Source organism: Mus musculus, chromosome 17, assembly GCF_000001635.26.
Source record: "Mus musculus strain C57BL/6J chromosome 17, GRCm38.p6 C57BL/6J".
Lineage (NCBI taxonomy): Eukaryota > Metazoa > Chordata > Mammalia > Rodentia > Muridae > Mus > Mus musculus.
This window is the reverse complement of record NC_000083.6, coordinates 71,297,665-71,312,614: the sequence shown is the minus strand read 5'-3', so window position 1 is coordinate 71,312,614 and position 14,950 is coordinate 71,297,665. Positions and strand designations below refer to the sequence as shown.

Below are 14,950 nucleotides of genomic sequence, written 5' to 3'. Positions count from 1 at the left end.
GACAGAGAAGACAAAGAGAAAGGCATAGATCAGGTTACACAGGACAGTCTTTTATCTTTGTTATTTCTCCCCCGTGGCTCTTTTGAAGGCAGGATGACTTCAGTCCACTATTTGTATAATCTTCCACTTGGAAAGTTCATGAACGGATTATGTCCTTACATGGTACAATTTTCTACTTTGGGAATTTTCTTTCTTCAATTTGCAAATCAAAAGGACCCAATAAAACCATCAAAGCAAAGCATATGAGAAAATAAAACAACCAGTGGCTTCATTTAGTTTTATCAAAACATAGCCAACTTTCCCTGTCCCTCCAACCCCCAGCCAACAGTGTCATGTTAGTTCACAGGTACAGCAGTGAGCCTAGGCTTGCCAACTAGGGCGGGTAGGAGCAGCAACTAATTTCAAAGGAATAGCTCTCTCTCTCTCTCCTCTAGAATACCCCTCCTTGGTGGTGCAGTGTGTAGCCTAGGCTAGCCTCTAAGGTGAGTCTCTTGCCCCAGCTTCCCAAGTAGAACACCCTACCCTCTGTGGCTGATTTTATCTGTGGAGTCACTTTGGTCAGGCTATAGAGAAATTGGCAAAGACCCCTGTAGCGTTTGAATAGGCAGAAAACATGACCAACAGGGGGAGCAAGAGAGGGAGGGAAGGATGGAGGAATGAAGGGTTGGAGGGAGGCAGGAAGGCACCAACAGAATCTGAACTATTTAGATGCAAAGACAAAAAAAAACTATTATAATAAATGGTCTTTTAAAAATGTTTGCCCGCACATACATACTGTGTGCGTGTGTGCAGGCCAGAGATTAATGTCTTGTATCCTCTTGTCAATTGCTCTCTCTGGCACTCCCCCCTTGAGCTAGGGTCTGTCAGTGAGCCTGCAGCCTCAGAGATTCTTCTGTCTCCACCTCCTTAGTACTGGGATTACAGGTTTGTGAAAGCCTGTCTAACTTTTTATGTGGGTGCCTGAGGATCTGAACTCATGTCTTCATGTTTGCGCAGCATTTTACCGACCGAAACATCCGCCTTTAATACTGATGGAAAGAGAAACGTCCGAGCAGGACATCTCCTCATAAACACTGGAGTAGCAAATGACAGTTTGCAGCTGCGGGGAGGCAACCCCACTATCCAGGAGCAGCCCGCGCATTTGGAAAGTTCAAGCCGTGTACTAGCTGCGCCTAGGAGAGCTCCTGCGTCTTCAACTTTCGCCCAAGACCTTAAAGATTGATGGGTAGACGGCGGTGGGGCCTCAGAGGAAGAAATCGACGCTGAGTCCCCCTTGAGTAGGTTCCCCCCGCCGGGGGGGGGGGGCAATAACTGATGGGTGGTCCTGGGCTTCTGGCCGGAGAGAGGCCCCGGGGGATCGAGGTGGGGACCGCCCGAAGCTTGCTGCACTTCCGGAGGGGCTGGGGTCGCGCTGTTTGGAAGGTGAGAGGCGGAGCTGCTGGCGTTTGGGAAGAGACCAAAGGAATGTGTAATTGAAAAGTCTGTAACCAAGACCCCGGTTCCTAACCCTTTGGCTCTTTCCCCGAACCCCCTGCCGAGAGGCGATGGGCCGAGAGATGGTGAAGGGAAGAGTCACGTTTCGGAGAGGGAAGTGAATTAAAGAGGGCGGCACCCGGGGGGACCTGTGCGTCATTGAGGGACCGCGGAGCGGCCAGTGCGGAGGCGTGGGGACGAAGAGCCAGAGGGGCCGCCGAGCGCCCGAGCCCGCTGCCGGTTCCCGCGGCCCCGCCGCCTGCAGCCTTGTGGGGCTCAAGATGTGTCAGGAGACCCCGCCCCGACCCCGAGCACCCAGTCGCTGGACGCCGGCCCTGCTGGCCCTGCTGGCCCTGGGCGGCGCGGGACTGTGCCACGCGAGCTCGCAGCCTGGGTACCACGCGAGGCCCAGTGCCAGGAACAAGTAAGAGTGTGTCCCTTATGCTCGCCCCCAGCCCTAGAGTCCCAGATCCTAGGCGGTCACTCCCGAATCCGCCTGCGGGCTCCAGAGCTGCCCCGGCAATGGCGACGGGCGGTAGCAGAGAGAGCCCCATAGGCTTTTGGGGTGTCGCCACCCCCGGGTGGCCATGTGCTCCCCACCAGGCGCCCCAAGCATCCTGAAGCGAACCCGGGCAATGGGGAGTGTTCGGCAGAACTACGGGATCTGCCACCGAGCCCGAACACGAACACATCCTGTTCTGCAGGTTTGGGACTCTTTGGTGTTCCAAAGACGCAAGAGACACCCTGGGGTGGCAGCTTTGGCAAGCTCCTGCCTTCAGCGCTGGTGACCGCCAACTTGTTGGGTCAATTCGTCTCCCCCTTCTCCCCATTGTTCTCCAAGTTTATCCAGCCCTTTTCTCTCTACCCCAGAAACTGGTGCGCCTACATCGTGAATAAGAACGTGAGCTGCACGGTACAGGAGGGAAGCGAGAGTTTTATTCAAGCTCAGTACAACTGTCCCTGGAACCAGATGCCCTGTCCATCCGCCCTGGTGTAAGTCGGGGAGCACGAGGGCCGAGTGGGTGGGTGAGGTGGAGCGCTGGACTTCAGTCCTTGTGGAAATCTCTTCCAGACCCTCTACAAAGTCTGATATCTGCACGGCTCACAGCTACTCTGGGCTATTTAATGGTGTGCTGTTCTGCGTGAACCTTGAAGATGCGCAAAATTTGGGAGTTTGAGATTCCCTAGGCCACAGGAGAGGATGAACAAAGGCCCCACCCCCATCTCTCTCTCTCTCTCTCTCTCTCTCTCTCTCCTCTCTCTCTCCCCCCTCCTCTTTCAATTTTATTACTAACATAAGGCAGCTGAACCTAATTAGATCCATATTGTATGTTCTGGGTCGCATAGAGATTCTAAAATGTTTTAAATGAAGGATTAGCCGAGAGGTTTGACCAGTTGGAGTTCTGAAGGAGGTGAGTTTTGTCCCAACTGTCCTCTTCAGCGTTATGATTTTCTAAACTAAACTCCTCAGGTTGCTTTAGAACGTTTGTCCCTTTTCTTCTCAAGTTGGGTTTGTGGATTCTTGAGGCAGATCTCCGAATGGAATAGCCCTTGGTGATGTGCAGAATAGTTAAACATCTTTTTTGCTCATAAAGATTCCAGCATCTTAAAAACTGGGCACGGGGGCGGGGTGGGGGGGGGGCGATGATTTGTTAGCGCGGGTTCTGCGAACACATTGTACTCACCCAATTGGTGATCAGGGAGCTCTTTGAGTTTTTGTGGAAGCCAGATCTCAGGAGACCGCTGGTGTGGATAAAAGGCTGTTGGGGACACGTGATGGTGAGGATTGTTTCCACTAAGAATAAGCTGTTTGTCTTCGAGCACATTGTCAGCGCCGTACAGAATGGTCAGTGGTGGGCAGTTCTGTCTCTGGCCGGGCTCAGGACAGGCTGAGCTTGTATCCCCAGCAAGCTGATTCAGGGGGCAGGGAGCAGACAAGGCTGTAGACAGTAGGTCACCGGGTCCCACCCAGGCTGCGTGTGGGAACCACAAGCAGGTAGAGAGTTCCTGAGAGGCAAAAAGAAAGTTATACAAACTTGCAGAAACACAGGGAAGCCCTTTACTTTTTATTTTTTAACATATAGGGGAAACAGCTGATACAGATTTCCTGGCCGGCCCACACAGAGATTCAGAACTGTCAACCTGCCTTAAATTGGTCTGTATTTCGATTTAGACTTCACAGTCCATGGCCAGCTACTGGTGACAGGACAGCCAAGTGAGGTTTTGACACTGTGACAGAAACACGAACTGAGTATTCGACACAGTCCAGAAGGGTTTGCTTGCCATTAGAATTGGATTGAGAGCCAGGACAATTTCATTCACTTTACACAAGAGTTATATTTTGTATTTTCCTACAATTTTAATTCTTACTATGACACTTCAGAGATAAATTTTTCATTAAAAATAAAAATTAAGAGGGGTGGGTGGGGAGATGGCTCAGTAGGTAAAGAGTACTTGCTATGCCAGCTTGAGACCCTGAGATTGAATCCCTAGCACTCACATAAAAACACTGGAGATGGGGACTGCCAGGCAGCCTCAGCACTACGAAATGGTGGGCAGTGTGGGATGGCTACTTCCTGCTTGCTACCAGCTAAGCTCCAGGTTCAGAGAGAGACCTTGTCAGAGGGTAAGGTAGAGAGTGAAAGTTGGACATCTGACATCTCTGCTTCTACAAGCGTCTGCACGTGTGTGTGCGCACACTGAACATACACACCTGCACACATGTGCACACACACTGAAGACACCCATACACAATGAACACATCTGTATACACATGCGCACACACACTGAACACATATGCATATATGTAAACACATGGGCACACACATGTACATACTGGACACACACAAATAATACATGCATACATACATAATAGTTACATGCATGCATACATACATACACACATACATATATAGAAATTTGTGTTTCTAGGGGTAGTTTTTTTGAGACAGGGCCTTATTATGAAATCCTGGTTGGCCTCAAACTTAGATATCTGCTTGTCTCTGCTTTCTGAGGGGCTGAGATTAAAGGCATACACCAGCACACTTGGTGATAATTGTGGGGTTTTGTTTTGTTTTGTTTTGTTTTTAATTTGGGCATTTGAAGCAAGGTTTGCTAAGTAGCCTGAAATTTACATATAGCCCAGGCTGGTCTTGAACTCAGGGTGATCACACCTTGACCCCTAGAGTGCTGGAGCTATAGACACAGGCTCTGATCACACCTTGACCCCTAGAGTGCTGGAGCTATAGACACAGGCTCTGATCACACCTTGACCCCCAGAGTGCTGGAGCTATAGACACAGGCTCTCCTTCTTGCTTTGCTTGTTGTTTAAATGCTAATTTGGTGCTGGGGATGGCCAGGCAGTGGTGGCGCACGCCCTTAATCCCAGTACTCGGGAGGTAGAGGCAGGCGGATTTCTGAGTTCGAGGCCAGCCTGGTCTACAAAGTGAGTTCCAGGTGTAGCTCAATTGGTCGAGTACTTGCTTGGCATGCACAAGTCATGGCTCATCCTCCAGCACTGTATAAACCAGCCATGGCTGCACACGCCTATGATCCTTGGATCTGGAATTCTCACAGTACGGAAAGGCTCCCTCTTGGTCCTAGGCTGGCTTTGGTTATACACTTTGGGAGACGTGCAATTCTTCCTGTGGGATGATTGGGCAGCTGAAGTCCCTGGCACTGAGGCCGACCTACATGCTCTGTAGTAGCTATTTTTATAGCAATCCCTGAGAGTCATTCAAGAGTAGCAGAACCAAGTCCAGCTCTTTCCTTTCTTCCCCAGCTCAGCCTCCTCCCACTCCCTCAACTCAGATACTCAAATAGTTTCTATTGTCTAAAAGTGTCTAAATTTGTGTGTGTGTGTGTATTTATGTTTGCATATAGGTGTGTATGTGTGTGTATTGTGTATGCACTATATGTGTGTATGTTTGTGTGTGTGTATATGTGTGTTTGTGTTGCTGGCCCCCTCTTAGGTGGGAATGGATTAGCATAGGCCTGCCATGTCTTACTCCTGCCCTAGAGCTCATGTTTGGCTGGTTGTTGGTAGAAAATGACTCTTTTTTCTTTGGGTGGGACTACCCGTCCCTTCTTTCATGGACTTTTCATGCTTCATGACAGAGATTCCACATAGTTCCAGAACCTTCTGCTAGACCAACAGCTGTTAGCCCCTGGGGATGTCCTCTCTGTGGCCAGGGTGTCCAGGGAGCACGAATGCAAGCAGTGTGCGCTTGCTTTGCCTCTCCACCCAGGCGCAGGCTCTTGGGGCTGGGAGCTTTCTGTTCTCCCACAACATCAAGAGACTGGGGTGGCCAGCACCTACCCCTGCCCTTACCCTCTGGCCAGCCTTGTGTAATGTAGAACTTTTCCCTCTTGTTTCCTTGCCCTTGGCACTTTAATTAAAGTATAATTCACATGCTGTAACAGTCACTTTGCAAAGTGCTCCTATCCATGTGTTATGGCATGTGTCTACAGCTGTGCCACTGTAACCAAGGAGGAAACAATTCCTGTACCTGTCACCTGCCCCAATACCTGCTAACAAATGTGCTGTCTTCTTTGTCTATTCAGAGGAAGGTGATCCATTTAAGGATCCTTTTGACATTAGCTTCTTCCACTTAGCATGAGACTCTGTGTGTGTGTGTGTGTGTGTGTGTGTGTGTGTGTGTGTGTGTGTGATTTCTGGTGCTTTGAGATAGGGTCTCTCTCTATGATCCTCCTGTGGCCTTGAACTCTCAAACCTACTGACTTCAGCATCCTAAGGGGTGGGTCCACATGCGTGCCCTACAATGCCTGGCTCGATTATTTATTTTTGGGATGAGATCTTACTGTGTTGCCCAGGCTGAAAGCTTAGACTTAATCCATTGGTTGCCTCCTTAACCTCTTGAGTATCTGGGGCTACAGGCCAAGCAAAACGCCTGGCTTGTGGAGGTTCGGGTTCGTCATTTGTAGTCGCTGCTTTATTCCATTCATGAGTTAGAGGTTTGTGTACTGCTTTCTGTAAGGGCCAGAGGGTAGACCCTTAGGGTGATGTGGGTCAGGCATCCTGTGTTTAGGGTCACTGTTAGGGAAAGCTTGTCATTGGAACTCTAGGACTACTGACAGGCTCTATGAGAACTAGACCATCTGTTGGAGCCTCTGTAAATGTCCAGAGTCAGGTATCTGTGAGAACTCTCTTTGCAGCTCTCTGGGTTTATGATCTAACTCTTCCTCTCAGTTGTAGTTTAGACACTCAAACTTTGACCTTTAAGATAGTGCATAGCTCCGACGGCCTTTATATTACTGTTACAAACCTGAACCAAACCTAGTATCCAGCCACATCTTTTCTGGGGAAAGATTCTGACAGCTTGCCCAAGCACTCAGAGTCTAGAGTCTGGTTCTTGTAGCAGAGAAGGCACGCGCAAATACTAGAGCCAAGTCAGGCATTTGGTGGTGCATCTGGAAGTGGAGGCAGGAGGGTCAGAAGTTCAAGACCAACCATGGGAGACTGAGGCCTGGTTGGGATATGAGACCTCATCTCAAACATATAAAAACAGTCTGGAGCAGTAGGCCAAGCAGTGACAAGCACACTCTGCCTTTCCAGGAGACGCCAGTTCAATTTGTAGCTCCTTTGTTGGGTGGCTCACAAGTGCCTAAAACTTCTGTTCCGGGGGCTCTGACACTCTTCTGACCTCCAGGGACAACTTCACTCATGTGCAAATATCTCTACACGGACATCCCTGCATATACATAATTTAAACACACCCGCACACAAGCACACACACAATCAAAAGCAAGCCTAATAGTACAGCTCTGTCTCTGAGATTTCTGACCTCCATGCTGCTTGCCCAGTCTGGGGGACAAGACACCCCACAGTCTGTGGGGTGCGTTAGGGAGGATCGAGGCTAACAAACAGATGGCAGTTCATCTAAGGACTCTGATTCCAGACTACAACGTGGCTCAGTGTCCCTCTGCCCAGCTCGCTGGACAGTCTGGTTCCTCCAGAACCTGTCCCTGGGATCTTCTGACCCTTCCCCATTATGCCTACAAGTACGGCCATCAATGTTTCCCAGTAAGAAAAACTAAGGCAGAGCCTGTTCCAGCCCTGGCTATGTAGGGTGTTTCTCAGTGACTGTAGGTGGGTGCCTAGCTCACTGTCTATGCTGAGAGATCAGGTTAATTGAGGGCTATTCTCCCAGAGTCCCTAGAGGCTATAGTACTGGCTTCCAAGGGTCTTACACCTCAAGTTTGGAAGCAGTTTTTGCCTTTCTGTTATCCAGTAGCCACAGAGGAGTGAGGACTTCCTCCCGAGACCTGGCTTAGGATGCTGAGAGCGGCTCAAAAGAGCCCAGAGAGACTCAGCTGAGGGCAACTTGCTGGTCCGTAGCTCTTTCTCTTAAGGAAATGATGGCATTCATCTATACTCTCTCCTGCTAGCTTCTGGCCCCTGGGAATAGGGGTGGTCGTGACTCTGCAGGGCACTGAGTCAGGGTTAGAGAACAATTGCAGGACATGGTTCTCTCCTTTCTGCCTTTGTGTGGGTACTGGGGAGGGAAGGATGAACTCAGATGGTCAGGCTTGGTGACAAGTAAACCCTGGAGCCCAAGAACCCATGCATGGATGCTCATGAGTGTTGAGGGGTTCTGCCACTCTGTTCCTGGTTAAGATTTATTTATTTTTTTATGTGTGTGGGTGCCATATCTACAAGTGTATATGTGTACTACTCATGTGCCTAGTGTCTATAAGAGTCAGAAGAAGGCTTTGGATTCCCCTAGAACTCGAGTTGTGAGTTGCCAGGTGGGTGCTCGGAGCTAACCCTGAGTCCTTTGCAAGAGCAGCAAGTGCTATGAACCACTGAGCCATCTCTCTGGTGCTTGGTTCTTGTTTGGTTGCTGTTGTTTGGTTTGTATACCTAGGCTGGCCTTATACTGGAGGTCCTCCCCTCCCTCAGTCTCCTGAGGAGCCTCTGTGTCTGTTCCATCTCATCGTCTGTCCGGTCTATAAAGCTGCAGTCACAAGGGAGGGGGAGGAGGAGGGGGAGGGGAGGGGGAGGGGAGAGGGAGAGGGAGAGAGAGAGAGAATGGGGAGATGGTGGGTTGAGGTGTGTGGCTGCTGTGGAGAATTTGTGAGAGGGCTGGCCTTGGAAAGAGGGACCTAGGCAGGATGCAAGGAAGGGTCTGCTTCTGTCTGTCTGAGTCTACCCAGCCTCCTTTCTGTTTTTCCTGTATTTTTTCTTCTGTAAGGATGCTTGTCCATATTAGATATTAGTGTTCTTCCCTCCCCTTCCCTTCCCTCCCCTTCCCTCCCCTGCTGAGGATTGGTCCCAGGGAGTTTTGAGTGCCAGATGACCATTCTACAACCCAGCCCTGTTAACTCCTTAAAAAAAAAAAAAAAAAAAGAAAAGAAAAGAAAAGAAAGAAAATGACAAGCCCTGAGAGAGATCTGGGTGGAGTACACTCAGAGCCGCGTCTGCTGGGGAAAACGTAGACCAGGAATCTGCAGCAGGTGTCGATTCTGGGTCAAGTTCCAAGACACTTCTAATCTCCAGATTCCAAGGGGGAACAGATGGTCATACAGTTGGAAAGAAAGTTGTCTATTAAGGACCAGTCCTTGCCAGGAAAAATAGTTTATTTTCTTTTTTCTTTTTTTTCCCTTCCCCTCCCAAGTACAGGATGCGTAAGGCTAAAACAAAGCCCCTGACAGTTCCTTACACATTCGTCTCCAGGAACACAACCCCATCCAATTCAGAGGGGGTATCTCCTCCCCTTTTACATTTTCAACAAATATTTGGCGCACAGTTGGCGGTTGAGAGCCTTGCTACTTAGCAGAGTCACCTGCAGAAGGCTGAGCTGGTGTCCTCTGACACCTGTCAGGGAGGTGGAAAGACCACACATTTAAACCTGAAGGTCACATGGCTGTTGTGGAGTCTTTTTTGGGGGGGCTCCCATCCTCCAGCCCTTTGGGGTTGTACCTTCCTATAGAATTCAAGATTGTCTTCCAGGCTTCTTGCTCCTGTGTTTGGAAAGCTCGTTTCAGAATAATCGCATAGTTATTATTCTTGCTACCAGCTCAGAGTGGGTAGGACACAGACTGACGGTCTCAGGAAAATGACTTTACAGTGTAGCAACCTGGGTTCAATCCTCAGTAACAACAAAACAAAACTCCCTAACTTTTTTGTTTCTAATCTTGGAGATAATGGAATACAATTTAAATAGAAGCCGTGGTCTTTAAAAAACAAACCAAACCAACCAACCAACCAAAAACAGCTAGCAGGGCAGTGGAGGCATAAGCCTTTAATCCCAGCACTAGGGAGGCAGAGGCAGGCAGATCTCTTTGACTCTGTGAGTTAGAGGCCAGCCTGGTTTATAGAAAGAATTTGAGGATAGCCAGGGCTACATAGAGAAACCTTGTCTCAAAAAAATCCAAAACCAAACGAAAAACCCCAACCAAACAACGCCCCTCCCCTCCACATACACACAAAACCAAACAGCAACAGCAAAGAAGGCAGAAAAACCAGTCACCTCTTGGAGTGTTTTATTCCCGTTAATTAGTCTTTCTCTGTCGACCTTCGCTAGTACATAGTATCTGAGTTAAAATAATGAGGCAGCCAGAAAAGGGTAGGTGGGTGTGGGTGTGGGTGTGGGTGTGGGTAAGCAGCCTGGTCTGTAGGGAGCTGTGATAGGCCACCCAGGCCAGGCTCCCCATAGTGACTTCAATCAAAGCTTGTGGATGACAACATGTGTCGGATAAGAAGATAGGAGACTTGGTAGTTGACCTGATATCACCCTTGCCACCGTGCTGTGAGCATAGGTAGGTCACCAGGCACCTAAGGCACGTGTTTTTCCAGGCTAAAGGCAGAGAGCCGTGTCAAGGTGGCCCAGATGAGGAAGGCTGATCTGGCTGAGAGGACTTTGAAAAACCTCGCTGTCGTAAGAATGTGAGGCATACCTAGCTGATTGCCTGATGGATACACATTGGCTTTGTGTGCCCTGAGGCTTCTGCCTCTTGAGGGCTGCCATCTCTGAAGCCTTCAGAGCTGCCCGAGTGGCCTGAGATAGTAAGGGAATGATGTGCTGAAGATCAGCCTGGTCTACAAAGTGAGTTCCAGGGCAGCCAGGGCTACACAGAGAAACCCTGTCTCAAAAAACAAACAAACAAACAAACAAAAACAAAAAAAAGTATTCGAACCTCAGAAATGCTGGGGACAGAGCCAGCCCTGGGGTTCACAAGGGAATGCATAAGAGCAGGTACCCTGAAGTAGGACCCCTCCATGGGTATTTATTGCTGCTTCTGCAGTGTTGAACTGGTAGATCAATACGCCTTTGTCCAATGTGGATGTGGGCCACAAGCTCAGCTCTCTAGGTGAGTGTCCCTCACTCACGGAAATGTTGCTACATTGTTTGGGTTTTGTTTTGGTTTACGGAGATGGGAATTAGATCTGGGCTATGCTACACATCATACATGCTACACTTGGATACTCACCCCGGAGAGCATCAGGAACCTCCCACATATGGAGAACATTAAGATGCCTTCATGCCGGCTGAGCTCATCTATAGCAGTAGGTAAGAGTAGAATAGTCACTCCCTCCTTCCCAGGAGGATGGTAAACCTTGGGCTGATGAGCTGCCAATATGCAGATTGCTTCCAGTCTGTCACAGAGTGTCCTGATTTACTGCTGGTCACGTCAATTTCTTTCTTCCTTTTTTTTTTTTTTCTTCAACTCAGAATTGACTGCTTTAGTCCTTTCATGAATCAGTTTTCTGCGATTAAAATTAGTGGGGAACAACTGAGTGAAGTGAGTTGCTGAGATAGTGGTTCACTTTGGAGGATAATGAGAGGATTAAAATTAAACTTGTCTCTAACTTTTGTCCTTTCTTATTCAAAGAGGTGCTGGGGTGGTTCAAAAAAATGCCATGGAAGGCAAACTTTTCGGGGTATGTCATCTAGAAGGACCCAGCTATCCTCCCCCCCCCCCAAATACCAAAAGATGACGGAATACGCATAAAATTTTTTTGATTTGCTAGGTCAGCCTTTCAGGACAGTACATTTCATTTATGCATTTGGCTCAGAGGAAAGCGGTTTGGGCAAACCCTTCACAAGCTGCTCACTTCCATGAAAGGGAACCTGCTGTGGCTTCTCTGTGTTTCTCCAGGTTCCTATTTTTGGACTTGAGTGGGCTTTGCAGAGATTGGCTCAGCATGGTACCTTCCTGGATGAGCAAGATGCAAGCAGGGGGCTGAGGCAGGCAGATCTCCATGAGAGTTCAAGGACACTTTGCTGTACATAGGGAGTTCCAGGGCAGGCAGGCAAGACCATATACTGCATATACTGAGACCATATACTGCATATACTGAGACTGCAGCTCAAAAACAAAACAAAACAAAACAACAAACCACACACACACACAAACCCAAACCTAAACCCCCAAATGATACTAAGACTTTCCTTTCTGCTGGAAGTTGTTTCACTAACATGTCAGACAGGGATCATGAGATGAAGGCATAAAAATGCCTTCTCAACCTGAACTGGGAGAGATATCGCTTGTTTTTTTTCAAATTGAAGCTGCTCTGCATCTGAGGCTAGGAAGTTGAGAACTGTGATTCTGATTGCGACAGAACTCAGGGTGGGGGTGATTGCACAATCCAGCCCTTCATGGGAGGCTTGTCTCCATTAAAGCCTTTCTCTGGCTCCTGCCAGACCACAGAGCCTTGTCTGTCCTTCCTCCCTACCTCCTTCCTTCTCTCCTTCCCTTTCCTCCCTCCCTCCCTCCCTCCCTCCCTCCCTCCCCTCCCTCCCTCCCTCCCTCCCTCCCTCCCTCCCTCCCTCCCTCCCTTCCTTCCTTCCTTCCTTCCTTCCCTTGGTGGTGGAACTAGAGGCCTCATATCTGCTAAGCAGAGTCCTCTCTCATGTTTGAGCTTTGGCAGGGAGGCAGCGGCAGAACTTTCTTACTATTCTGAACTTTTCAGATTTTGAATCTAGCCTGCAGAGGTGACAGTGTCCAGGCCTGGTTTGTGTCTCTAGCCTTGGAGTGACTTCCTGAAGCAGCAGGCAGGGCCAGCACAGCAGTCAGGAAGGGGCCACAGGCTCTTCCCCATAATGATGCATTGCAACATCGCCTGGCCTTGCAAAGGGAAGGCATCACTGAGTCACTGCAGAAGAGAAGGTGAAGACAGCCCCAGAGCAGAAAAACAGTTGTTGACCCAGAGTGTGAGACGCCTCTCAACTCTCCACATCAAAATCATTACTGGAAAGCCGTGACTCCTGATTGGCTCTCAATATCTTTTTTTATTATATTTTGGGGTATATTTGCCACAGCACTCTTGTGGAAGTCAGAAGACAATTGCTAGGAAGTCTTCGGAGGCTCTGGGGATGAGACTAGTGCTTTACCCAACTCAGAGGCCCGTCTTCTAGTTTGTTTGTTTGTTTGTTTGTTTGTTTTTGAGACAGGGTTTCTCTGTGTAGCCCTGGCTACCCTGGGACTCAATTTGCAGACCAGACTGGTCTTGAACTCAGAGATCTGCCTGTCTCTGCCTCCCAAGTGCTGTATTAAAGAGTGATTAAAGAGTGTACCACTATTGCCTGGCTGTTTTCTGCCTCCCTTTTTTGAGACAGGAGCCCATGTAGCCCAGGCTAGCCTTGAGTTAATTGCCCTCCTGATTCAGCCCAGAGTGCTGGGAATTCAGCATTGTCTCACCAGGCTCTTGTCAGTGACCGCTCTTTGTGATACATAATTGTATAAATTTATGAGAAATCTCGAGTAGAAACTAAAGCCAGAATCGCTGGATCATTTTCAGGGTTTGTTGGAATTTCTTTTCTTTCTGGCTCTTGGGCTTAAACACAGGGTTCTGTCTGTGCTAGGCACGTATTTTGCCACTGGACTATACCCTCGGCCTCTGAATTTTCAGAAGCTAATATCTGTCTACTTTTATACATAATTTTCTACTCTGAAGACAGTTATTTAGAGTCTTCTCTGGACTAGTCTTTCTTAATCATTAATTTTACACTTATTATTTTATTTTATATTTTACATTTATTTTATTTTATTCTTTGTGTGTGTATGTGTGTGTGTGGTGTTTTGCATGCATGTCTCAATTTGCATAGCATGCATGCTTGGTTCCCAAGGAGGCCAAAAGAGGGCATCAGATACCCTGGACCTGGAGTTACAGACAGTTGTAAGCCAGCATGTGGGTGCTGGAAACTGAAACTGGGTCCTCTGAAAGAACAAAAAGTGCTCTTAACCCCTGAACCATCTCTCCAGCCCTCAGGTTTATACGTTAAAGGTACAATAAACAAACAAACAAACATAAAGTTTCCAGTAGGCAAAACAATTGACTGTGCTGCCAAAGAGGAACCTGATACATTATAAAAAGTTGGCTCCTCCAAAATTCCCAGGAATCTAGCAATAGGGGATATGGAACATGAAACCATCAACTTCTGTAACCAGGCAAGACTTCCTGTGCAGGGATGGGGATACCAACCCAGCCACAAAACCTTCCACCCACCATGTTTCCTGCCTATAAGAGGTACAGGAATAAAGAGAGCAGAGACTGAAGGAATGATTAACCAATGACTAGCCCAGCTTGAGTCCAATGCCATGAGAGAGAGCCCACCCCAGACACTGTTAATGATATTCTGCTATACTTGTAGACAGATGCAGAGACCCACAGCCAAACATTAGGTAGAGCTTGGAGAACCTTGTGAAAGAATCAGTGAGGGGGAATTGAAGGAGCCAGAGAGGTCAAAGATACAACAAGAAAACCTACAGAATCAACTAATGTAGGCCCATAGGGGCTCACAGAGACTGAACCATCAACCAGAGATCATGCATGGGACAGACCTAGACTCCCTCCCTACAAATATGTAACAGATGTATAGCTTGGTCCTCATGTGGGACCTCTAACAGGAGGAGCAGGGGCTGTCTCTGACTCTGTTGCCTGCCTTTGGATTCCTTTCCCTTAATGGGACAGCCTTGTCTAGCCTCAGTAGAAGAAGATGTGCCCAGTCCTATTACAACTTGATAAGCTAAGGTGGGTTTACATCCATGGGAGGTCTTCTCTTCTCTGAGGAGAAAGGGAGGGGACATAGAGGGAGAAGAGGAGGGAGGGAGGAGCTGGGAGGAGCGGAGACAGGGGAAGCTCTCATCAAGATATAAAGTGAATAAATGAATGAAAAGGAAAGATGGCTCCTCATTCTGAAAAGGACACAGTGATGCTGCCTCTAGATGCTCACTGTAGTTGGTTAAACCGAAGACCACCGCACTTTGCTTCCTCAGACTCAGAGATTTTGTTTGTTTATTTTTACATTTGGGGGCTGGGGTTGAGCAGGGGCCTGCCTTCATGTGTGGCAGACACACATCTTAGTTCTGAGCTACACTGCCAGCTAGACCTGCAGATGCTAAAATTCTTGAAGGGAGAAATGGTTCATTTCGTAAAAAATATGGCACACGCCTCTATTCCCAGAAGTCAGGATGCAGAGACAAATAGATTTCCTGTGAGTTCAAAGCTAGT

General features: G+C 48.4%; 1 protein-coding gene across 4 annotated transcripts in view; it reads left to right on the top strand.

Moving 5' to 3' along the window:
* The first annotated feature begins 1,058 nt into the window (after positions 1 to 1,058).
* Emilin2 (elastin microfibril interfacer 2) overlaps positions 1,059 to 14,950 on the top strand; it is a 59,385-nt gene continuing 45,493 nt past the window's right edge. For 3 of the 4 annotated variants that reach the window (NM_001357337.1, NM_001357338.1, NM_145158.4), the window contains exons 1-2: positions 1,604 to 1,897; positions 2,344 to 2,466. In NM_001357337.1, the coding sequence (NP_001344266.1) occupies positions 1,755 to 1,897; positions 2,344 to 2,466 (266 nt within the window). In that variant the 5' untranslated portion in view covers positions 1,604 to 1,754. Of the gene's footprint in view, positions 1,278 to 1,603; positions 1,898 to 2,343; positions 2,467 to 14,950 lie in introns of those variants that run through there. The other variant, NM_001357336.1, reaches the window with a different exon arrangement.